Here is a 26,706-nt window from a genome sequence, read left to right as displayed (position 1 = left end):
ATTTGATGCCTGCAACATGTTTCAAAAAAGCTGGCACAAGTGGCAACAAAGACTGAGAAAGTTGAGGAATGCTCATCAAACACTTATTTGGAACATCCCACAGGTGAACAGGCTAATTGGGAACAGGTGGGTGCCATGATTGGGCATAAAAGCAGCTTCCATGAAATGCTCAGTCATTCACAAACAAGGATGGGGCGAGGGTCACCACTTTGTGAACGAATGCGTGAGCAAATTGTCGAACCATTTCTCAACCAGCTATTGCAAGGAATTTAGGGATTTCACCATCTGCGGTCCGTAATATCATCAAAAGGTTCAGAGAATCTGGAGGAATCACTGCACATAAGCGGCAAGGCTGAAAAAACAACATTAAATGCCAGTGACCTCGGATCCCTCAGGCGGTACTGCATCAAAAAGCTACATCAGCGTGTAAAGGATATCACCACATGGGCTCAGGAACACTTCAGAAAACCACTGTCAGTAACTACAGTTCGTCGTTACATCTGTAAGTGTAAGCTAAAACTCTACTATGCAAAGCGAAAGGCATTTATCAACAACACCCAGAAACGCCGCCAGCTTCGCTGGGCCCGAGCTCATCTAAGATGGACTGATGCAAAGTGGAAAAGTGTTCTGTGGTCTTTGCGTTTTTTTGCGGTCCTTATACACACACCATAATAATACTCGTATGTTTAATGCGCTGACAATCAATCAAGCGGTGTGGCTTCATAGCTTACCGAAGTCGTACTAAAAACATTTTGACAGATTTTTGAGCGCCGTGTGTAATGTTCTATATTCTCAATGGAACATTTAAAGTTTTGGTGTTTACTGGCGTCATCTTGCAGTCTACACGTATCTCTTATGTGTGACTGCCATCTACTTGTCACACTTATCATTACACCATGTACCAAATAAAATAGCTTTGAGGTGGGTAAGCACAACCAAAATTATTCCGTACATTAGGCGCATCGGGTTATAAGGCGCACTGTCGAGTTTTGAGAAAATGAAAGGATTTTAAGTACACCTTATAGTCCGAAAAATATGGTATATTAAAGTGTCAAGGTGACTATGTGGGTGTTATTTCATTTCTAAAGGACTCCTATAATGTTAAAAACATATTTAGAGGGTCGTAAACATGTTTTTTTTTATTCTTTAGCTCTGGAAAATTCCATTGATGATAAAACATTTCTACCTTACGAAGTTCAGTTACCACTGTCAGGCCCGGAACCAATTAACAGCAATTAACAAGGAATTATTTTTAGCACACTCGTAGGAAAATAGTGTTTATTGTCACCTGATCTACTTAAGTATGTCTGGTCATTGTCACAAGTAAATGTGCAAGCAAAGGCTGTTTTCGGTTTTTAGTCATGTGGACAAACCGCTAGTGTCGGTGGGCGTCGCCTTAAACGGGTTCTGTGGTCTGACGAGTCCACATTTCAAATTGTTTTTGGAAACTGTGGATGTCGTGTCCTCCGGACCAAAGAGGAAAAGAACCATTCGGACTGTAATAGGCGCAAAGTGTAAAAGGCAGCATGTGTGATGGTATGGGGGTGTATTAGTGCCCAAGGCATGGGTAACTTACACATCTGTGAAGGCACCATTAATGCTGAAAGGTACATACAGCTTTTGGAGCAACATATGTTGCCATCCAAGCAACGTTATCATGGACACCCCTGCTTATTTCAGCAAGACAATGCCAAGCCACGTGTTACATCAACGTGGATTCATAGTAAAAGAGTGTGGGTACTAGACTGGCCTGCCTGTAGTCCAGACCTGTCTCCCATTGAAAATGTGTGGCGCATTATGAAGCCTAAAATAGCACAAGGGAGACCCCCGGACTGTTGAACAACTTAAGCTGTACATCAAGCAAGAATGGGAAAGAATTCCACCTGAAAAGCTTCAAAAATGTGTCTCCTCAGTTCCCAAACCTTTACTGAGTGTTGTTAAAAGGAAAGGCCATGTAACACAGTGGTAAAAATGCCCCTGTGCCAACTTTTTTGCAATGTGTTGCTGCCATTAAATTCTAAGTTAATGATTATTTGCAAAAAAAAAACAAGTTTCTCGGTTCGAACATGAAATATCTTGTCTTTGCAGTCTATTCAATTGAATATAAGTTGAAGAGGATTTGCAAATCATTGTATTCTGTTTTTATTTACCATTTACACAACGTGACAACTTCACTGCTTTTGGGTTTTGTAATTGCACGTCCTTTGAAGCCGACAAGTCAGTTGACATTTTAGCAGGACAATCACAGCAGAAACACACGTGTGGTACTTACACAAACACACGTGTGGTACTTACACAAACACACGTGTGGTACTTACACTAACACAAGTGTGGTACTTACACAAACACAAGTGTGGTACTTACACAAACACACGTGTGGTACTTACACAAACACAAGTGTGGTACTTACACAAACACACATGTGGTACTTACACAAACACACCTTACACAAACACACGTGTGGTACTTACACAAACACAAGTGTGGTACTTACACAAACACACGTGTGGTACTTACACAAACACAAGTGTGGTACTTACACAAACACAAGTGTGGTACTTACACAAACACACGTGTGGTACTTACACAAACACACGTGTGGTACTTACACAAACACACCTTACACAAACACACGTGTGGTACTTACACAAACACAAGTGTGGTACTTACACAAACACACGTGTGGTACTTACACAAACAAGTGTGGTACTTACACGAACACACGTGTGGTACTTACACAAACACACGTGTGGTACTTACACAAACACAAGTGTGGTACTTACACAAACACACGTGTGGTACTTACACAAACACACGTACACAAACACAAGTGTGGTACTTACACAAACACAAGTGTGGTACTTACACACAGGAGCTCTGCTGGCACCGTCCGTGACCTGAACACATATCTGGACAGCCGTCTCCAATGTAGAGGTTATCTAGAGCCCAGGTCTGCTGCTTGTCAAAGGGAGCCTGTTGGAACCAGCGGAACCTTGTGGCAGGAGATCTACAATCATAGGTCATCACTATGAAAAAACCGAATCCATGAAATGAAAAGTCAAGAGCACAATCATTCATCTAAATGCTGATGGTAATAGGGCTGTCCTCAAATAGTCTAAGATTTGACGATTTGATTCAGATAAGTCAGATTGAACAATCAAGTCATCAATCATCATGTTCGGCAGCGCACAATCACAGAGTACTTACAAGCAGACACAGTGTGTAGACAGAAAAGGGAGAACGGATCCATTTTGGCTTAAAAACTAAAGATAAAGGTGAAATTATAACACTGAAACGCCCTCAGGTGCTTTAAGACATGGCTACCTAGCTAGCGGCTAACGTCCATCCGCAGTCTGCAGTGTTTTAGCTACTTGTAAATCACTAATCCTCGCCTCCATGGCAACAAATAAAGTGAGTTTCTTACCAGTATCATCACTGCAGGACGAGGAATAGCTAAACATGCTTCACTACAATAGCTCACTGGCGTCACAATGTAAACAAACGCCATGGGTGGATCTACACCTGACATCCACTGTAATGATACCAAGTACAGGAGCATATCTAGTTGATAGTACTATGAATCCATCGATATTTTTTAGCATCACAGTCTTTTGTCATTTAAAAAAAATGTATATTATGTTTATAAACTCAGGAAATATGTCTCTGGACACATGAGGACTTTGAATATGACCAATGTATGATCCTGTAACTACTTGGTATCGGATCGATACCTAAATTTGTGGTATCATCCAAAACTAATGTAAAGCATCCAAACAACAGAAGAATAAGTGATTATTGCATTTTAACAGAAGTGTAGATAGAACATGTAAAAACGGAAAATAAGCAGATATTAACAGTAAATTAACAAGTGGATTAATAATTATTTTTTACAGCTTGTCCTTCATAATGTTGACAAAATAATAGGTAGATATATGACACAATATGTTACTGCATATGTCAGCAGACTAATTGGGAGCCTCTGTTTGTTTACTTACTACTAAAAGACAAGTTGTCTTGTATGTTCACTATTTTATTTAAGGACAAACTTCTTATCGATTGCAATAAGAAACATATGTTTAATGTTAATTTTTTTTTAGTATAAAGCCAATTGTGCCATTTTTTGTGGTACACTTTATTTAGAAAAGTATCAAAAAGTATTGAAAAGTATCAAAATACATTTTGGTACCGGTACCAAAATATTGGTATCGGGACAACCCTCGTCCAGACAAATAGTTTTTAGAGCGTAAGAGATAACTCATATCTGCTTTCAATTTCGGCTGCCACTCGAGAGCGGTCAGCTGAAAACAGCTGACAGTGTTTTGGCCTTCCAATCTATTTGTCTGCACACAATAATATTTTACTAATAGGGTTGGGAGTATGTTTCTACTGCTGTCAGACAAAGCTTGCCGTGCCATCGCATTGGCTCGCCTCGGAGGTGTAGCGCTCCTTTTGCAAAGGTAATGATCCTTCCGCAGGTTCACATTAAGAAACTTTGTTGACGACTTTTACTTCCTCTATTTAGTCAAGTACGATGTCCTCTTGGTGCTCCGCCAGAGAACCTCAAACTGTGGTTATGTCTTTTTTTGTTTTGCTCACTTTAGTGAATGACTATATTTCTTTTATAAATATAATTAACTTGGAATATTCACGTGTACGTCGTATGTGACATTACTGACACCTAGTCACCAGTCATTATCATGGTTGTTTTTACAAATGATGACAGATGTGAGCAAAAGCATGTATTGTCTTTGTGTGATGATGTAAATGAGGTGTGGTTGTATTGTATATTAAGTATGTGTACATTAAAGGGCATTTTATGACTTTTCTTAATTTAAAAACATGCAATACTATGTTTTTATTGTCATGATTTTATTGCATGATTTTTGTATCCCTTTAATTTAGGTAGCCAGGGACTGCAGATGGAAATTAGCTATTTAGCTATAATCTGGTACAGAACATATCTGTTTTTGAGCTTAATGTTTCTGTGCATTGTCCATTCAAATAAAGACTAAACTAAACTGTTATACACTACTACAGTGTTTTTCAACCACTGTGCCGCGGCACACTAGTGTGCCGTGAGATACAGTCTGGTGCGCCGTGGGAGATTATTTAATTTCACCTATTTGGGTTAAAAATATTTTTTACAAATCAGTAATTATAGTCTGCAAATGATGTGATGTTGTTGAGTGTCTGTGCTGTTTAGAGCTCGGCAGAGTAACCGTGTAATACTCTTCCATATCAGTAGGTGGCAGCAGGTAGCTAATTGCTTTGTAGATGTCGGAAACAGCGGGAGGCAGGGTTCAGGTAAAAAGGTATCTAATGCTTAAACCAAAAATAAACAAAAAGTGAATGCCCTTAAGAAAAGGCAATGAAAGTTAGGGAAGGCTATGCAGAACGAAACTAAAAACTGAACTGGCTACAAAGTAAACAAAAACAGAATGCTGGACGACAGCAAAGACTTACTGTGGAGCAAAGAAGGCGTCCACAATGTACACCCGAACTTGACATGACAATCAACAATGTCTCTACTAAGAAGGATAAAAACAACCAAAATATTCTTGCAATAGGAAAACACCAAAAAAAGAGAAAAATCCACCAAAATAAGAGCGCAAGACAAGAACTAAAACACTACACACAGCAAAACAGCAAAAAAGTCAAAATAAGTCAGGGGGTGATGTGACAGGTGGTGACAGTACACCTACTTTGAGACAAGAGCTATATTGATGCATGCTTGGTTATGGTTTAAAGTCATATCCAACAATTGCCACGACTTTTTACTGTCAACTGAGTTTCATTTTTTAATGATTTCTGCTGGACAGCCCTAGTTGGTATATCGCAGACGCAGAAGGACTCATAAGTGCTGACCTTGCATACAATGGGATATGGAGAGTCACACGGCCCCACTTATTGTACGTGTCAGAAATGAGCAGCCTCTGCAGCGTGTAGGAGGAACAGTCGGGGCTTGTGGGTAAACAGTCTCTCACCACCGGCTGCCATGTCAGACCTAAATCCAGAGAGAACTCCAGCTCCACAGCTATGATGAGATTAGAAAACACCATCATGTATCCTCATGTAAATGATCCTAAGTTGTTCTGTTCAAGTTGCTTACAGTAACAGGAGTTGGTCACTGAGCAGGAAGCGGAAAAGTCAAACTGGATGAAGGCATCGGGACCCAAACTGATGTCAGTGCTGACCGCATAGCGAGTGCTGGACTTTTCGATGAAAGCAAAAGCGGGTCCGTCCGAGCCACAAACCGGCATTCGGGTTCCTCCCGGGTGGAGGAGCCATGAGCGTCCATCGATTGATGAGAAATCATCTTCCAGAGGCCCCCAGCCACTGGCACTACCACCGACCACCACCTGGAGAGAAAATGGTATATTTAGAAGAAAAAGAAAGAGATTTCAATAATGCCAAATGAACTTTTTAATAATGTTTCAACAGTCATACAGTACAGGCCACACCTTCTCATTCAATGTGTTGTCTTTATTTTCATGACTATTTACATTGTAGATTGTCACTATGAATGAACACATGTGGAGTTATGTACTTAACTAAAAAAAAAAAGGTGAAATAACTGAAAACATGTTTTATATTCTAGTTTCTTCACAATAGCCACCCTTTGCTCTGATTACTGCTTTGCACTCTCTTGGCATTCTCTCCATGAGCTTCAAGCACACCTGTGAAGAGAAAACCATTTCAGGTGACGACCTCTTGAAGCTCATGGAGAGAATGCCAAGAGTGTGCAAAGCAGTAATCAGAGCAAAGGGTGGCTATTTTGAAGAAACTAGAATATAAAACATGTTTTCAGTTACTTCACCTTTTGTGTTAAGTACATAACTCCACATGTGTTCATTCATAGTTTTGATGTGACAATCTACAATGTAAATAGTCATGAAAATGCATTAATGGAGGAGAAAGTGTGTCCAAACTTTTGGCCTGTACTGTTTATCTGTTTCTTTATTTTCATGACTATTTACATTGTAGATTGTCACATCAAAACTATGAATGAACACATGTGGAGTTATGTACTTAACAAAAAAAGGTGAAATAACTGAAAACATGTCTTATTTTCTAGTTTCTTCAAAATAATGATAACGATAATGGGTTATACTTGTATAGCGCTTTTCTACCTTCAAGGTACTCAAAGCGCTTTGACACTATTTCCACATTCACCCATTCACACACACATTCAACCATTCACACACACATTCACACACTGATGGCGGGAGCTGCCATGCAAGGTGCTACCAGCACCCATCAGGAGCAAGGGTGAAGTGTCTTGCCCAAGGACACAATGGACGTGACTAGAATGGTAGAAGGTGGGGATTGAACCCCAGTAACCAGCAACCCTCCGATTGCTGACACGGCCACTCTACCAACTTCGCCACGCCGTCCCCATCTTAATGATATTTTTTAATTTTTTTTTAAATAAATGAATAAAAAAAACAGTCATATATATTTAAAATCAAAACTTTATGTTATAGGTGACAAAATATAATATTAGTTATTAGTATCAAAACTTCAGCTTTTTCTCAATACATAACATCTTTTTGTTCTTTTTTGTAAACTTTTTACTGTTTTATTTTTTTCTCGAGTTGCGGTCCGCAAATGGCCACTGGGCCGCACTTTTGACAGTCCTGGGGCCGTACTTATCAAGCTTCTTAGAGTGCCATTTTACACTTAAGTCCTGAGAATTTGCGAAATTTAGTCCTACTCTCAAACTTAAGAATAAAAGCTTTTTATCAACGTTCTTAAGTCTAAGAATCACTCCTACTCTCCACGATATTTAAGAGACCTTCAGAGGTGTCCTAAGTGCTTAGGAGTTGCCAGCAGGGGATGGCACTGAGGCCAGAGAGACGTGCGCGAACGTTCAGGGAACGGAACAATGTTTTTGTTTTTTTTGATGACGAGCAGCTGATCAAACGGTATCGTTTAGACAGAGCGGATATTATTTTTGTCACAGATTTAATACTTTTCGATTCCTTGTTGATTTCTGCATGTGTCTGCAGTGGGCTAGTATATATAGAGCCACCCACACCAGTTTCAAATTAGTTGCCTAATTAATGAATTGGAAAGAAAATGTTATGACAGTAGCGTATGTGTGTGGCCGTGAGGTGAGTGACGTCAGTGAGTGTGTGGGCGAGAGAAGAGAGGGAGCGGTAGCGTGAGTGCCGGCGGGGACTAGTTTGTTTTGTATTATTTTGTAGTTTATTGTCAAAATATACACTCCCATTGTCCACTTAAATATTTCCAAGATATTTCTTTATTCTTAGACAAGGGATTCCCTTCCGTGATTGGTCATTTCTATGGACACAGAAATGACGTCACCTAAAATTCCGTTTACGGCACATAGTAATGTCGTAATTCAGCTCTGAGTGTGACACTTAAGATTCAGTCCTACACTTCGCTGAAAGTGTGAGTAAGACGCTTGATAACTAACTTTTAAGTGCAGCTTTCAGCGAAGAATGTATTTACTCTTAAGTCAACTCTTAGCAGACTTCTTAGAAGTAATTCTAAGAAGCTTGATAAGTACGGCCCCTGCTCTATAGCCTCAAATGTGGGATTTTTAATTATGCAGATGGAAAACATGTGCTACCACGGCAACATCATCACTTGTAAGCAATGCCTTTACGACTGTATTACCAATTGCATTGTAAATGCTACCTGCTCGGAATTTAGAATATCCAAATAATCGCCCTCTGCTGGCTCATATCAACACTTTTTGAGAGAGAAAATGATATTAAAATGTACTTACTTAAATAGCCACCCTTTGCTCTGAATACTTTTTTGCACACTCTTGGCATTCTCTCGATGAGCTTCAAGAGGTAGTCACCAGAAATGGCTTTCACTTTACAGGTGTCATAGTTTTGATGCCTTCAGTGACAATCTACAATGTAAATAGTCATGAAAATAAAGAAAACGCTTTGAAATGAGAAGGTGTCCAAACTTTTGGCCTGTACTGTATGTGTCCCTCGAGCCTGTTTATGACCACCAAACGTGAGAAAAATCTATTAAATAAAATAATTAGTATATCAGTATGTGGAATAAGAGCATGGATTAAGCAAATAAGTCAAACTCAAAGTGTTAAGAAAAATAATCCTAACAAACATATTAAACCTTATTGATAAAAGAGACACACTATCATTCATCACATACTCAGCAAATTATGAAAAACCATCACTTACTAATTGTTTATTCCTGTCTTCTTTTTTTGTTGTTTATTTCTTTTTTTGTGTTACACATTGAGACAGGAAGTGAACATGTGTTAGAAATTGTTTTTGAAACATAAAAGGGTATAGGATTATATACAATCTGCTTCTTCCTACTCCTCTTCAGACATGTTGGAACGTGAAACTGTAAATATTTGATGTGCACACTGTAACTCCTATGTGTCAAAGTCAAGGCCCGCGGGCCATATTAATTATCTATGGCCCCCAGGGACCCCATCAAGTCACAAAAATGGGGTCCCACAGTAAATTTTAGGGGTCCCACTTATTTGTAAGCGTTTTGAAAACAAATGATAAATGTATCGCATTATCCTCTCTCTCACACTATTATGTTAGATCCACTATGGACTGGACTCTCACTACTATGTTAGATCCACTATGGACTGGACTCTCACACTATTATGTTAGATCCACTATGGACTGGACTCTCACACTATTATGTTAGATCCACTATGGACTGGACTCTCACTACTATGTTAGATCCACTATGGACTGGACTCTCACACTATTATGTTAGATCCACTATGGACTGGACTCTCACACTATTATGTTTTAGATCCACTATGGACTGGACTCTCACTATTATGTTAGATCCACTATGGACTGGACTCTCACACTAATATGTTAGATCCACTATGGACTGGACTCTCACACTATTATGTTAGATCCACTATGGACTGGACTCTCACACTATTATGTTAGATCCACTGTGGACTGGACTCTCACACTATTATGTTAGATCCACTATGGACTGGACTCTCACACTATTATGTTAGATCCACTATGGACTGGACTCTCACACTATTATGTTAGATCCACTATGGACTGGACTCTCACACTATTATGTTAGATCCACTATGGACTGGACTCTCACACTAATATGTTAGATCCACTATGGACTGGACTCTCACACTATTATGTTAGATCCACTATGGACTGGACTCTCACACTATTATGCTAGATCCACTCGACGTCAATTGCACCGGTCGCCCAGGGGGTGGGGGGTCCCCACATCTGCGGTCCCTTCCAAGGTTTCTCATTGTCATCTCATTGGGTTGAGTTTTTCCTTGCCCTGATGTGGGATCTGAGCCAAGGATGTCGTTGTGGCTTGTGCAGCCCTTTGAGACACTCGTGATTTAGGGCTATATAAATAAACATTGATTGATTGATTGCTGTAACTGTATGCATCGAAATAAACTTATACCTTGAAGTTGGAATAATAATACATACATACATACATACTGAAGCAGAATGGGGCCTATAGCGCCAGTTAAAGACGTTAAAATCAATTCTAAATGGCAGACATTTCCATCCATTTTCTACCGCTTATCCCTTTCGGGGTCGCGGGGGGTGCTGGAGACTATCTCAGTGTGTTTTGCAATGCAAGGGTTTCAAGGTATGAACTGTGTCAGAGAACCAATTCAACTCTTATCCCAAAGTACCACTGTATATGTAAAAAGAGGCAAATATAGTGCATTTTAGTGCGTATTGGAGTCACACACTCTTGTCAGTGATGGATGTGGACAAACACATACAATTACAGTTAGAGCTCTAAAACAAAATGGCTTGTTTCCAGTCAGGCATTTAAACGGTAAATTCCAGCATCACGACTAGATTTTGAGCAACACTGAATAATATTGTGGAACATCTGAGGCTTACTTAAATTGATTGAAAACTCTTACAATATGGGAGCTTTAGTGCATCAAGTATACACTAGGGTGGGAAAAAAGGTGGTGCATAAGCCACTGTTTGTTCCTCTCCTGCTTCATCGTACCTGGTCAATCACCCACGGACTGTAAAACTGTCCGTTCTCAGAAGGCTGCCACCAGCGGAGGCGAGTCGAAGAAGTGCGAGCGCGCAGTGGGATCTCCAGGGCTACCAGGCGAGCTTGGTTACTGCTGTTGCTGAAGAGGAATTCCTGGAGGAGACCCCATGTCAGACCTCCGTTCAGAGAGTACTGCAGCAAAACCGGCTGGGAGCGAGGGTCCGGTGCTGCCTTGCCGCAGCCAAGGCGCAGGAAGAATTGAACAAACCTGCCGTTGACAGAAGTAACGCATCAGTTTCCGAGCCACACATTGGTGACATTGTCAAGGAGTGAATCGTGTTAATCTAACCGCACCTGGCATTAGACAAGTCCAGGTCACTAGTGACCAACATGCGCAGCCCATCCTCACTGAAGAACAGGTGGTTCCCACTGGACATGATGCCACATTTTCTGGATGGTTTACCACCACTCAGCTGTCTAAAAAGGTCAACATCCACTGCTCCTCCTGAATCCAATTAAAAACACAACATTACACCAGCAACTCAAACATAACGTTGAAACAACATGCTTTTAACTAATGTTGGGTTCTGATGTTGATTTGACCTTTGAAATTTGCTCATTTCCCAACTTGCCAACCTTGAGACCTCCGAATTCGGGAGATGGGGATATATATATATATATATATATATATATATATATATATATATATATATATATATATATATATATATATATATATATATATATATATATATATATATATATATATATATATATATATATACACTACCGTTCAAAAGTTTGGGGTCACATGTAAATGTCCTTATTTTTGAAGGAAAAGCACTGTACTTTTCAATGAAGATAACTTTAAACTAGTCTTAACTTGAAAGAAATACACTCTATACATTGCTAATGTGCTAAATGACTATTCTAGCTGCAAATGTCTGCTTTTTGGTGCAATATCTACATAGGTGTATAGAGGCCCATTTCCAGCAACTATCACTCCAGTGTTCTAATGGTACAATGTGTTTGCTCATTGGCTCAGAAGGCTAATTGATGATTAGAAAACCCTTGTGCAATCATGTTCACACATCTGAAAACACTTTAGCTCGTTACAGAAGCTACAAAACTGACCTTCCTTTGAGCAGATTGAGTTTCTGGAGCATCACATTTGTGGGCTCAATTAAACGCTCAAATTGGCCAGAAAAAGAGAACTTTCATCTGAAACTCGACAGTCTATTCTTGTTCTTAGAAATGAAGGCTATTCCACTAAGTTGTTTGGGTGACCCCAAACTTTTGAACGGTAGTGTATATATATACCTGTATATATATATATAGACTTAGACAAACTTTAATGATCCACAAGGGAAATTGTTCAACACAGTAGCTCAGTTACAATGATGGAAAGTGTAAGGATGGAAAGGACAATGCAGGTATAAATAGACTAATATAGCTATAAAAAAATCTAACATATATACGAATATATACATATGTGTACAGAATAATTTATATACAGATATATTATATTATTTCTATAACATATTTACAATGTAAACCAATGACCATGTACAATATTACAGTATATACAGTATATATATGCAGCAGCATAAAATAGAGAGTAGGTCCAGCAGGAAATAGAAAATAGACATTATAAACATTATAAATAAATATATATGCACAGGTATATATATAAAATCCGTTCATGAATGAGTATATCCGTTCGGCCACCGTATTCAATGGAGAAGTCTGATCTACAAGATTTGCAGGCAGCATACCCCTTCCCATTCGAGCTGTCCTGGATGAAGTGAAATTATTTTTTCCAATCATTTTGAAACTTGCAAGCGCATACTTGCCAACCCTCCCGAATTTTCCGGGAGACTCCCGAATTTCAGTGTCTCTCCCAAAAATCTCCCGGGACAACCATTCTCCCGATTTCCAGCCGGACTTAAGGCACGCCCCCTCCAGGTCCGTGCGGACCTGAGTGAGGACAGCCTGTCGTCACGTCCGCTTGGCCAACCAAAAAGTAACCACAGAACAATAGTGTTCTGTGGTTACTTTTTGGTTGGCCAACGGTTGTATTGCGCACCCTGACGGCAAGCGTGGGAGTCGGTTCTGAAGTACGAAGTAAAGAGAAGTAACTTTGTCACCTCGCCTGGTTATTGACTCCAATCCAACCCAGAATATTACACTGCCCATAGCTATGCTCCTTCAAAGGCTGTGCTACTGGCTGCAAAGCATTGCACTTTCAAATACAACAATGAGTAGAGAGGAGTGTTATGTGTAAATATATACAGTATGTGTAAATAAATGAACACTGAAATTCAAGTATTTATTTTATTTATATGTACACTACCGTTCAAAAGTTTGGGGTCACCCAAACAATTTAGTGGAATAGCCTTCATTTCTAAGAACAAGAATAGACTGTCGAGTTTCAGATGAAAGTTCTCTTTTTCTGGCCATTTTGAGCGTTTAATTGACCCCACAAATGTGATGCTCCAGAAACTCAATCTGCTCAAAGGAAGGTCCGTTTTGTAGCTTCTGTAAGGAGCTAAAGTGTTTTCAGATGTGTGAACATGATTGCACAAGGGTTTTCTAATCATCAATTAGCCTTCTGAGCCAATGAGCAAACACATTGTACCATTAGAACACTGGAGTGATAGTTTCTGGAAATGGGCCTCTATACACCTATGTAGATATTGCACCAAAAAGCAGACATTTGCAGCTAGAATAGTCATTTACCACATTAGCAATGTATAGAGTGTATTTCTTTCAAGTTAAGACTAGTTTAAAGTTATCTTCATTGAAAAGTACAGTGCTTTTCCTTCAAAAATAAGGACATTTCAATGTGACCCCAAACTTTTGAACGGTAGTGTATACATGTGTATACATATATATATATATATATATATATATATATATATATATATATATATATATATATATATATATATATATATATATATATATATATATATATATAAGAAATACTTGAATTTAAGTGAATTCTAGCTATAAATATACTCGTCCCCCCTTAACCCCGCCCCCTGGCCCCGCCCACGCCCACCTCAACCTCCCCCCCGGCCCTCCAAATCTCCTGAATTTGGAGGTCTCAAGGTTGGCAAGTATGCAAGCGTACGTCTTCTTTTTACTCGTCGTCGCCAGGTCTATTCTTCGTTCTTCTGCTTCGTCTCTGTTATGTTTTTGGACATTACTACTCGCCGTAGTTTTGAAGCAATGCATGATGGGAATCCGGATGTCGTGTGTCAGTGTATTAACGTGCCGGCTGGAATAAACACACGCTGAGAAATAGCTCCGTGCCTGCCTACTTTATGGGTTATAGATACACCTATGGATAACGGAGACATACAGGATATAATAGTCTCCTTTTCAGGTGAGAGAGGACGCTAAAGGCAGTGCCTTTAAGGCACGCCCCCAATATTGTTGTCCGTGTGGAAATCAGGATAAATTCGGGAGAATGGTTGCCCCAGGAGATTTTAGGGAGGGGCACTGAAATTCGGGAGTCTCTCGGGAAAATCGAGGGTTGGCAAGTATGATCTAACATTAGACATCAACGTTGTTTCAATTTACAAATAAAACCATTTTGCAGCGTTGTTTCAAAGTCAGTTTTAAAAAGTCATGTATGGATAATCAACGTTGTATCAATGTCTTGTGCCTGCTGGGAACACTTTTTCAGTGTTTATTTCCCTGTTTTGGTGTTATTTCTGTTCCAGCGCTCTTTTTTCTAGTTTCCACTTCCTGTGTGCCTTCCTTGTCTGCCACCGAGCGCTGGCTCTCACGCCCGCCCCGAATTGGCAATCAGGACACACCTGTCCCTGGTTGTCAATCAGAGTGTTTCTTTATATGCCAGTGCTGTCCTTCCCTGGTGTGTGCTTTTTGTGCAGTCCATAGCTGCACTCATTTTTGCTTTGAGCTAAACCAATTATCATATCACATGCACACCCCCAAATACAGATCAGCAGGTACCAGAAGGTATGAAAAGTTGCTTTTGCATAATACTGCCAAACAAAACGCCAGATAATATGTCTTACCTTATACACACACCCTAATACTCGTATGTTGAAGCACAGTACAATCCACCATTTTAGTTTTCCTGAGGGAACTCTCCTGAAGGAATCAATAAAGTACTATCTATCAAGCGGTGCGGCTTCATAGCTTACCAAAGTCGTACTAAAACGTTTTTGATAGATTTTTGAGCGGAGTGTGTAATGTTCTGTATTTTCAATGGAACCTTTAAAATGTTGGTGTTGTTTACTTGAGTCATATTGCAGTCTACACATATCTCTTATGTGTGACTGCCATCATATTGCAGTCTACACGTATCCCTTATGTGTGACTGCCATCTACTTGTTGCCACATAATGCGGTAGAGAAAAAGAAGAAGCTTATGACTACGGTGTCGTCACGGACTACAAAGGCGGACCCGCGCACATTTTCAGGACTTATGCAGATCCCAAATACACATCAGCAGGTACCAGAAGGTAAGAAAAGTTGGTTTTGCATAATATTGCAAAACAAAATGCCAGATAATGTCTGCTAATAGGTGCCATTTTGCGGTCCTTATACACACACCATAATAATACTCGTATGTTTAATGCGCTGACAATCCATCAAGCGGTGTGGCTTCATAGCTTACCGAAGTTGTACTAAAAACATTTTTGACAGATTTTTGAGCGCCGTGTGTAATGTTCTATATTCTCAATGGAACATTTAAAGTTTTGGTGTTTACTGGCGTCATCTTGCAGTCTACACGTATCTCTTATGTGTGACTGCCATCTACTTGTCACACTTATCATTACACCATGTACCAAATAAAATAGCTTTGAGGTGGGTAAGCACAACCAAAATTATTCCGTACATTAGGCCATACTTGCCAACCTTGAGACCTCTAATATTGGGAGGTGGGGGGTAGGGGGGGGGCTTGGTCGGGGGCGGGGGGCGTGGTTATTTACAGCTAGAATTCACCAACTCGAGTATTTCATATACATTTCATATATATATATATATATATATATATATATATATATATATATATATATATATATATATATATATATATATATATATATATATATGAAATACTTGACTTTCAGTGAATTCTAGCTATATATATATATATATATATTATTTACATATAAAAGAAATACTTGAATTTCAGTGTTCCAGTGGCTATCCATTAGATGGCAGTATTGTCCTGTTTAACTTCTACGTTCAACTTGCAAGCGTATTTCTTCATCTTGCCCGTCGAAGGCGTCGCCATGTCTCTAATTTCCTCGTTCTTCTGCTTCCTCTCCTTGTTGTGTGCGCAGTTGTGCACTCTACTCTCTAAAAGCCCTAGATGTTATGACGTCATTGGGCAGGCAAGCTGTTTATATTGTGGGAAAGCGGACGTGAGAACAGGCTGTCCCCACTCAGTCTCAGGTCCGCATTGAGCTGGAGGGGGCGTGGCCTCCAGCTCCGGCTGAATACCGGGAGTTTGTCGGGAGAAAATCTCTGCCGGGAGGTTGTCGGGAGAGGCGCTGAATACCGGGATTCTCCCGCTAAAAACGGGAGGGTTGGCAAGTATGCATTAGGCGCACCGGGTTATAAGGCGCACTGTTGAGTTTTGGGAAAATGAAAGGATTTTTAAGTGCGCCTTATAGTCCAAAAAATACGGTATTTTAAAGTGTCAAGGTGACTATGTGGGTGTTGTTTCATTTCTAAAGGACTCTTATAATGTTAAAAACATATTTAGAGGGTCGTTGTCGTAGAATTTCTGACCTTTTGACCTATATTTCTTGTCTTTTAAGAATGTCCGCTCATTTTCAATTCTCTTGTATTTTGTGCCATTGAATGGACCAGTTGTGGGACAAAAGTGAATATTAAGTCGTGCCAACCTGTCTACAGAATGTGTTGACTGTCTAAAGGATTCGAGTTGTTATGGAACAGATAGGGAAAACAACAAGACATTGACGCATTTAGATAAACAATGACGCACAAGAGACATATAAAAAATGGCAGAAGACCGGAACTCGACAGTGATTTTGGCTTGTGTGTGTCTTGTTTGCTCCGGAGTAACATGTGGTCTGTCTGCACGGCCAACTTAATTCAACCTGCACTTCTGATAATGGGTAAATAAATTTGTTGTACTAAACTACTTTTGTTGCCTGTTTAAGCTTCGGACAATCCACTACATCGTAAACATGTTTTTTTATGCTGTAGCTCTGGAAATATTCCATAGATAATAAAACATTTCTACCTTAAGGAAGTTCAGTTACCACTGTCAGGCCCGGAACCAATTAAAAAGGAATAATTTTGAGCACAATCATAGGAAAATAGTGTTAAAAAAAAAAATAAATTGTCGCCCGATCTACTTAAGTATGTCTGGTCATTGTCACATGTAAATGTGCAAGCAAAGGCTGTTTTCATTTTTTAGTCATGTGGACAAACCGCTATTGTCGGTGGGCGTCGCCTTAAACGGGTTCCACTGTAGTCATGGTGTACCTTCAAAGTCTTCTTTGAGGAAGTCAGGGTTGGGGGTGTCCGGCACAGAGCAGTCACTTCCAGAGTAGGCAGGGTCACACACACAGTGGGTGCCCCCCACACAGGCTCCATGGCCACTGCACATGTCTTGACACTGAGGGCCGATATAAACGTTGTCCAGCGCCCATGTTGGAGGGGCGGATCCAGTTGAGAAGAAGCCCTGATACCAACGGAACCTCACAGACCTGTAGGGTCAAAATGTTGATGGCAGGAACGGATCAGAGTGACGGAGAAATGTCGCGCTCACCCGCAGAGACGCAGCTTGCCAAAGTGTATGACCTCTCTCCTCCAGCCCTGCGTGGTGCCAGGGAAGTAGACACTGGCAGGGTGGAGCTCGGTGGAGCAGAGAGAAGATGGGTGCGACCCACCGGCACACAATGGCACCAGTAGGTGCCACGTGGCACCAAAGTCCCGCGAGAACTCGAGGCGCACCGGGTAGGCCGAGGAGCTTTCAGCGGTGCAGCCGACATTTATCTGCGGAGAAAACAATGATTGATGTCCTCAATGAGGGTTGTGATTGTTACTGGGGGAGAGAAGACGTCAAGGATGTGTTTGGGTACCTCAAACTGGATGATGGTGTTCTCATTGACGTCAATGTCCCTGGTGGTGATGGAGTGCTCCCCCAGCTCGCTGGAGACAAACACCATGGCTGACTCATCCTCCTCTCTGCAACAAAAACAACAAGATTAGTCAAGGTTGCAAACATCCGTTTACAAGATGAAATCATCACCACGGGGATCACTAATTACAAACTAAATATGCAAAACAAGACTTTGTCTTTGAAAAGAGTCAAAGTTAAAGGCCTACTGAAAGCCACTACTACCGACCACGCAGTCTGATAGTTTATATATCAATGATGAAATCTTAACATTGCAACACATGCCAATACGGCCGGGTTAACTTATAAAGTGACATTTTAAATTTTCCCGGGAAATATCCGGCTGAAACGTCGCGGTATGATGACGTATGCGCGTGACGTAGTCAGTTAAACGGAAGTTATGGTACCCCGTAGAATCCTATACAAAAAGCTCTGTTTTCATTTCATAATTCCACAGTATTCTGGACATCTTTTGCAATTTGTTTAATGAACAATGAAAGCTGCAAAGAAGACAGTTGTAGGTGGGATCGGTGTATTAGCAGCGGACTACAGCAACACAACCAGGAGGACTTTGTTGGAGAGCAGACGCGCTAGCCGGCGACCTCACCTTGACTTCCTACGTCTCTGGGCCGCCAAACGCATCGGGTGAAGTCCTTTGTCCTTCCGCCGATCGCTGGAACGCAGGTGAGCACGGGTGTTGATGAGCAGATGAAGGCTGGCTGGCGTAGGTGGAGAGCTAATGATTTTAGCATAGCTCTGTGCGGTCCCGTTGCTAAGTAGGCTTCAATGGCGTCGTTAGCACAGCATTGTTAACCTTCGCCAGGCTGGAAAGCATTAACCGTGTATTTACATGTCCACGGTTTAATAGTATTGTAGATTTTCTATCTATCCTTCCAGTCAGGGGTTTATTTTTTTTGTTTCTATATGCAGTTAAAGCACGATGCTATCACGTTAGCTCGTAGCTAAAGCGTTTCGCCGATGTATTGTCGTGGAGATAAAAGTCACTGTGAATGTCCTTTTCGCGTTCTCGACTCTCATTTTCAAGAGGATATAGTATCCCAGGTGGTTTAAAATACAAATCCGTGATCCACAATAGAAAAAGGAGAGAGTGTGGAATCCAATGAGCCAGCTTGTACCTAAGTTACGGTCAGAGCGAAAAAAAATATGTATTTCACTGCATTCTAGTCCGTCACTCTAACGTTCCTCGTCCACGAATCTTTCATCCTCGCTCAAATTAATTGGGTAATGGTCCGAATAGCTCTAGCTGCGTTGAAAACAATAGGAAAATATGAGGGAGTGAACAACTGACAACGTCACGCTACTTCCGGTAGGGGCAAGGCTTTTTTTTTTTATCAGAGACCAAAAGTTGCGAACTTTATCGACGTTGTTCTATACTAAATCCTTTCAGTTAAAATATGGTAATATCGCGAAATGATCAAGTATGACACATAGAATGGATCTGCTATCCCCGTTTAAGTAAAAAAATTTCATTTCAGTAGGCCTTTAAACTGCGTTCTTACAAGCCGGTCTTCTGGTAGGGGCAGTACAGGCCCGTGTTGCCCGCCGGGTAGAAGAGCCAGTTGGACTCATTGGGCCCCTCGTCAAAGCTGTCGACGACCACCGGGGGGTTGTGTAAGGAGCTGCCATCGATGATGAGGTCATCAATCACCCACACCTCTTCCTTCTTACCTGATGCACACAAACATGCCTCCGTTACAACACATCACCAATTAGGCTTTAAAATGGTCGCTTTTGAAGTTCTGGGTTTTTTGTGATTCTGCGTAGGACCCCTGGCTAAGTCAGGGGCCTAAGCAGAATTCAATTTGGATCCCCCTATTCAACAGTTTTTAAACTTTCCAACCGTTGTGCAAGTTTAAGATTGACTGTACACACTTAGTCTCAGGATCCAAAAAAGTATAATAAGTCAGCAATATATTAATATTTAATTTTACTTTCAACGCTTGAAATATTTTAGTACCCTCAGATCTAACCATTGATATAACATTTTATTATTTTTTATGGTTTTTTTTTATGTTGTTTGGCCGTTTCATCAAAAATAACAGTTTTTTATAATTGTAAAATGCTATCACTTTTACTATCATATTTGCTGATGTTGCTCTATTGTTGTTGTTGTGTTTGCTGTTGTTGTTTTTGTCTCTCTGTCTTATCCCCCTCTTGTCCCCACAACTTCCCCCTCTGTCTTCCTTTTTTTCTCTTTCTATCCCCTCCTGCACCAAATGATAATATAAATACATTTAATAAAGTCAAATACAAATAAGGCAACAAGAGAAGTATCCCACACTTCTCTTTTGTAAAGTAAATGTGAACAGCCGATACAGGCATCTACATCTACTATATGAGTTGCCTGAGAAGCTGGACAGGACGGAAAAAAATAAAATAAGTAAAATGCAAAATATCCAATATTTGTAAAAATTAGTTGCAGAGTGGAATATTTGAGTTTGGGTCATTACAGCCTGAATTGGTCAATAATTCATGACAACATTGATTTTGATACAGTCGACACGCAAACAAAAACACATTTTTACAGGGTCTACTGAGCTAGAATGAGAGAGAAAGTGGGCAGGACTTGGTTGAGTTTGAGTTTACACAAGTCTTTCATAAATATCTGCCATGTTATGTACAGTACAGGCCAAAAGTTTGGACACACCTTCAATGCGTTTTCTTTATTTTCATGACTATTTACATTGTAGATTGTCACTGAAGGCATCACAACTATGAATGAACACATGTGGAGTTATGTACTTAATTAACAAAAAAAGGTGAAATAACTGAAAACATGTTTTATATTCTAGTTTCTTTGCTCCGATTACTGCTTTGCACACTGTTGGCATTCTCTTGATGAGCTTCAAGAGGTAGTCCCCTGAAATGGTTTTCACTTCACAGGTGTGCTTGAAGCTCATCGAGAGAATGTCAAGAGTGTGCAAAACAGTAATCGGAGCAAAGGGTGGCTATTTTGAAGAAACTAGAATATATATATATATATATATATATATATATATATATATATATATATATATATATATATATATATATATATATATGTTTTCAGTTATTTCACTTTTTTATGTTAAGTACATAACCCCACGTGTTCATTCATAGTTTTGATGCCTTCAGTGACAATCTACAATGTAAATAGTCATGAAAATAAAGAAAACGCATTGAATGAGAAGGTGTGTCCAAACTTTTGCCTCACTGTACATTACTGTCCAATATGATTTTTTTTTTATTTCAGCAGCTTGATGGCAGTTTAGACATACCAAGCTCTGAAAATCATGCTCATAGTTTTCCGGCGGCATTTGGTGGTCAAGGACCACAATCATACCTCAATATTATTTTTTTTTGTTTTCAATAGACCAAAATGAGACTAATTCATTGGGAAAAGCAGAGTAACATACTACAATTACAGTCAGTTAAAAATTGCACTCATGATGGGCGTCACTGGAGCCGGAGAAGCTCTTTGGAGAAAAAGTGTATACTTTATCTTTATATCCTAGTCCAGGGGTCACCAACCTTTTTGAAACTAAGAGCTACTTCTTGGGTACTAATTAATGCGAAGGGCTACCAGTTTGATACACACTTAAATAAATTGCCAGAAATAGCCAATTTACTCAATTTACCTTTAACTCTATGTTATTATTAATAATTAATGATATTTACACTTAATTGAACGGTTTAAAAGAGGAGAAAACACAAAAAAAAAAAGACAATTAAATTTTGAAACATAGTTTATCTTCAATTTCGACTCTTTAAAAATCTAAATTCAACCGAAAAAAAGAAAAGAAAAACTAGCTAATTCGAATCTTTTTGAAAAAATTAAAAAAAGAATTTATGGAACATCATTAGTAATTTTTCCTGATTAAGATTAATTTTAGAATTTTGATGACATGTTTTAAATAGGTTAAAATCCAATCTGCACTTTGTTAGAATATATAACAAATTGGACCAAGCTATATTTCTAACAAAGACAAATCATTATTTCTTCTAGATTTTCCAGAATAAAAATTTTAAAAGAAATTCAAAAGACTTTGAAATAAGATTAAAATTTGATTCTACAGATTTTCTAGATTTGCCAGAATAATTTTTTTGAATTTTAATCATAATAAGTTTGAAGAAATATTTCACAAATATTCTTCGTTGAAAAAACAGGAGCTAAAATGAAGAATTAAATTAAAATGTATTTATTATTCTTTACAATAAAAAAAAAAAATTACTTGAACATTGTCAGAATTGTCAGGAAAGAAGAGGAAGGAATTTAAAAGGTAAAAAGGTATATGTGTTTAAAAATCCTAAAATCATTTTTAAGGTTGTATTTTTTCTCTAAAATTGTCTTTCTGAAAGTTATAAGAAGCAAAGTAAAAAAAATAATGAATTTATTTAAACAAGTGAAGACCAAGTCTTTAAATTATTTTCTTGGATTTCTTGAGTTTTGTCTCTTAGAATTAAAAATGTCGGGCAAAGCGAGACCAGCTTGCTAGTAAATAAATACAATTTAAAAAATTGAGGCAACTCACTGGTAAGTGCTGCTATTTGAGCTATTTTTAGAACAGGCCAGCGGGCTACTCATCTGGTCCTTACGGGCTACCTGGTGCCCGTGGGCACCGTGTTGGTGACCCCTGTCCTAGTCTAACAATGTTTTAATGAAAAACACATGCCCAAGCAAAAGGTTAATCAAACTTGAATTTAAGTAATAAAAAATATTGTACTTGTAAACTTTTGTACAATAAAATTACATACGTTTTTACAAACCTTTTCTTATATGGATAATTTTCCATTATAATTTAACCGTGACAAGAGCTATGACTTAATTTGTGTTACATTAAATATAGAGCGCCCTGTAATTCATGAATTGATATTTTACAAGCACTTCTTCATGCAAAACGGGGCACCCTACAGATCGCGGTTATCTGTGTTTTGTATACTCATTAAGGAAAACCACCTCGCTAGTTTTGGTGAGTTGTCCCTATCAAATGGACTCAAATAAATAAATAAACAAAGAACTATTTACCACTGTTGTACGGCTGCCATAGTCTGAAGCGGGTGGCGTTGGTCTGAGCGCTGGCAGGCAGTGGCAGGTGGAGGAACAGAGTGTCCGTGGAAGCCGGGAAGTAAAACTCATCCAAAAGTAGCCAGCTGATTCCCCCGTTCACGGAATACTGCAGCAGCACTGAGTGGGAGCGCTCAGGCACACCTAGAAAATCCAACAGCAACATCAATCAATTAATGTTTACTTATGTAGCCCTAAATCACGAGTGTCTCAAAGGGCTGCACAAGCCACGACGACATCCTCGGCTCGGATCCCACATCAGGGCAAGAAAAAAACTCAACCCAATGGGGTAACATGACAATTAACATGAAACACATTCATAGTTAAAGGACTCTAGATGTCTGAAATTTAACTAACAAGTTCTCTTTATGTATTTTTTGCTCCTGTAAGTCATTTTTCAAAGTGTCAATTAGTTTTTAAGGAATTGGTAAATAATTAACTGTACTTGGAACGCCCATTTTTCATCACCAGACTCGATATGTCACCCCCCCCCCCCTTGGTGCGACGTTAGCTACAGAACTGAAGCCCAGTTCCCCGCATAGACAATGTGGATGAAGGCATGTAAACCTGGTCCATGAGTACGTTAAACCGATATGGTTAACATTATGTGCAAAAAATAAATAAATACCGTATTTTCCAGACTATAATTTTTTTAAAACTCAACAGTGCGCCTAATGTAAGGAATACATTTGGTTGACCTTACCCACCTTGAAGCTATTTTATTTGATACATGTTGTAATGATAGGTGTGACCAGTAGATGGCAGTCACACATAAGAGATACATGTAGACTGCAATATGACTCAAGTAAACCACACCAACATTTTATATGTTCCATTGAAAATATAGAACAAATACAAATAGGGCAACAAGAGAAGTATCCCACACTTCTCTTTTGTAAAGTAAATTTGTATGCTCATCTAAATCAACAATATGACTTGCCTGAGTAGCTGAACAGGACAAAAATAAATAAATAAAGAAATAACTAAAGAAAGAAAATATAGAACACTACACACGGCGCTCAAAAATCTATCAACATGTTTTAGTAGGACTTTGGTAAGCTATGAAGCCGCACCGCTTGATGGATTGTACTGTGCTTCAACATACAAGTATTATTATGGTGTGTGTATAAGGTAAGACATTATCTGGTGTTTTGTTTCACAATATTATGCAAAACCAACTTTTCTTAACTTCTGGTACCTGCTGATCTGTATTTGGGATCTGCATAAATCCTGAAAAATTGCGCGAATCCGCCTTTGTAGTCCGTGACGACACCGTAGTCGATAAGCTTCTTCTTTTTCTCTATCTTCTTGTTATGTGACATTCATCCTCCACTGTTGCCATTTCTAATATTAAGTAATGTAAAGTTCTTACTTATATCTGTCAGTAATTTTTTATTATTATTTTTTGTCATAAAGAAATACAATCATGTGTGCTTACGGACTGTATCCCTGCAGACTGTATTGATATATAATGTATATATTGTGTTCTTTATGTTGATTTAATTGAAAAAAAAAAAAAAAAAAAAAAAAAAAATTATTTTTTTTTAATTTCTTGCTCGGCCCGGTACCAATCGGTGGGGACCACTGATGTAGACCACAAGGAAGTGTTTTACATTTAGAAAAAAATAAAAATGATAATATGACTCCTTTAATGCGCCCTATAATCCGGTGCGCCTTATACATGAAAAAAGTTAAAAAATAGACCATTCATCGGCAGTGCGCCTTGTAATCCGGTGTGCTCTATGGTCCGGAAAATACGGTAAATATGATAATATATCTACACCATAGCCTGTGTTTCTTTATCTTCACAGTCTGCCTGTCATGGGTATTTTCTCAAGATTATTATGACATTTTTAACATCTTCATTCTTTTTCTTTTTTTTTTCAACCTTGCATGCCCCTTTGTGTTCCTACCCTTGTAAAGCTGTTGAAATATGAAATGTGAATTTCTATTGAAGACAAAGAAAGTCTCGACCAAGTTTTAGTTTTCCTCTGCGTTTGTCTTAGTTTCCTGTCTTTAGTTCCTGTCAGTGCTTTTATTTTGTCTTCATTTCCTGATTGTCTCCCTAAGTGCTTTGTCCCCTCAGCTGTGGCTGATTGGCACGTGGCCACACCTGGTGCCAGTCAGCCAGCTGCCTATTTAAACCTGTCCTGCCCTCCAGTCACTGCTGGATTATTGTCATTTATACTTGTTGTTGTAGCTCTGTCTCCTTCTGTCCACTCGGTTCCTATCATAGTTCATCCTGCTCGTTTCTTGCCACGTGAGTTTTGTTTGTGTCACAGTAAGTGTTTTTGTTTCTTGTCCATAGTGTAGCTTTTGTGCTAGTTTTAGTTCATAGCCTAGTTTGTTCTCCGCCAATGTGCGCGCCTTTTGTTTGTTCCCTTTTGTTTGTTTTTGCTATAGTGTTTTATTAAATCATGTTTTCCCGTTCAACGCCTGCTGTCTCTGCATCTTGGGGTTCGTCACCAACAAACTTTGACAGGAGCAGTCAAAACGTGAAAGGGGCATCATGGAGATCCAACCAAAACACATACTACACAATATGAAATTGCCTTCAGTCTTCTGTAGGTGGCGTCGGCAGGCCGATACAGGACCGCTCACATTTTGGAGCTAAAAATGGGTGTTCTGGGTAACTGGGTATAACACGTGGCACACTGACAAAGCTTGACCTATTGTTGCTATAACAATCTACAAGGTTAATATAGGTTGCTTCTCTTTCTTCCCCTCCATTTTTCTGCATTCTTTTGTATCTCAAGTTATCATTACGTATATGTATTGTTGCATTTGAACAATTGTATTGTTGATAATAGAGGTAAATTATTGGTATTGTTCATTATCAATAGCACTATTTCTGTTGGTATTTGTAATGCTCCATATGTAGTGTAATAATGCTCATTGTCATTTCTGTATTATTATTTATTTCACTAACTGCTTCTTTGCTATCACTTTTACCATCATATTTGTACATGTCATATTTGCTGATGTTGCTCTATTGTTGTTGCTGTTGTTGTTTGTCTCTCTGTCTTATCCCCCTCTTGTCCCCACAATTCCCCCTCTGTCTTCCTTTTTTTCTCTTTCTATCCCCTCCTGCTCCGGCCCGGCTGCACCAAATGATAATATAAAAGCATTTAATAAAGTCAAATACAAATAAGGCAACAAGAGAAGTATCCTACACTTCTCTTTTGTAAAGTCAATCTGAACAGCCGATACGGGCATCTACATCAACTATATGATTTGCCTGAGAAGCTGGGCAGGACAAAAAAATAAATAAATAAAATAAACAAATAAATAAAAAATGGGCGTTCCAAATGTGCTGAAAGTTGTTAGAAAACAAGCCAAAAATCACTACTGCGTCTATTTAAGGGTTATTTTATCTGTAGACATAATTTTTAGGTCAATAACTGCAAAATACACTACCGTTCAAAAGTTTGGGGTCACCCAAACAATTTAGTGGAATAGCCTTCATTTCTAAGAACAAGAATAGACTGTCGAGTTTCAGATGAAAGTTGTCT

At 39.1% G+C, this 26,706-nt stretch overlaps 1 protein-coding gene and 1 long non-coding RNA gene across 9 annotated transcripts in view; one reads left to right on the top strand and one right to left on the bottom strand.

The window, feature by feature from the left end:
• The window catches only part of LOC133641699 (uncharacterized), a 526,583-nt gene that overhangs the window by 101,244 nt on the left and 398,633 nt on the right, over nt 1–26,706 (top strand). The window lies entirely within an intron of this gene.
• Nucleotides 1–26,706, bottom strand: part of reln (reelin) — a 391,417-nt gene that overhangs the window by 43,591 nt on the left and 321,120 nt on the right. For all 8 annotated transcript variants that reach the window (XM_062035613.1, XM_062035610.1, XM_062035612.1 and 5 more), the window contains 10 exons: nt 23,156–23,338; nt 19,650–19,818; nt 18,092–18,197; nt 17,779–18,005; nt 17,493–17,716; nt 11,347–11,497; nt 11,002–11,260; nt 6,110–6,359; nt 5,866–6,034; nt 2,867–3,007 (listed from right to left, as the gene is read on the bottom strand). In XM_062035613.1, coding sequence (XP_061891597.1) covers nt 2,867–3,007; nt 5,866–6,034; nt 6,110–6,359; nt 11,002–11,260; nt 11,347–11,497; nt 17,493–17,716; nt 17,779–18,005; nt 18,092–18,197; nt 19,650–19,818; nt 23,156–23,338 — 1,879 coding nt within the window. The remainder of the gene's footprint in view (nt 1–2,866; nt 3,008–5,865; nt 6,035–6,109; nt 6,360–11,001; nt 11,261–11,346; nt 11,498–17,492; nt 17,717–17,778; nt 18,006–18,091; nt 18,198–19,649; nt 19,819–23,155; nt 23,339–26,706) is intronic.

The sequence above is a fragment of the Entelurus aequoreus genome, linkage group LG24 (assembly GCF_033978785.1).
Source record: "Entelurus aequoreus isolate RoL-2023_Sb linkage group LG24, RoL_Eaeq_v1.1, whole genome shotgun sequence".
In the NCBI taxonomy this organism is placed as follows: domain Eukaryota; kingdom Metazoa; phylum Chordata; class Actinopteri; order Syngnathiformes; family Syngnathidae; genus Entelurus; species Entelurus aequoreus.
Note: the sequence above shows the minus strand (reverse complement) of the source record. Positions and strands in the feature narration are given on the sequence as shown.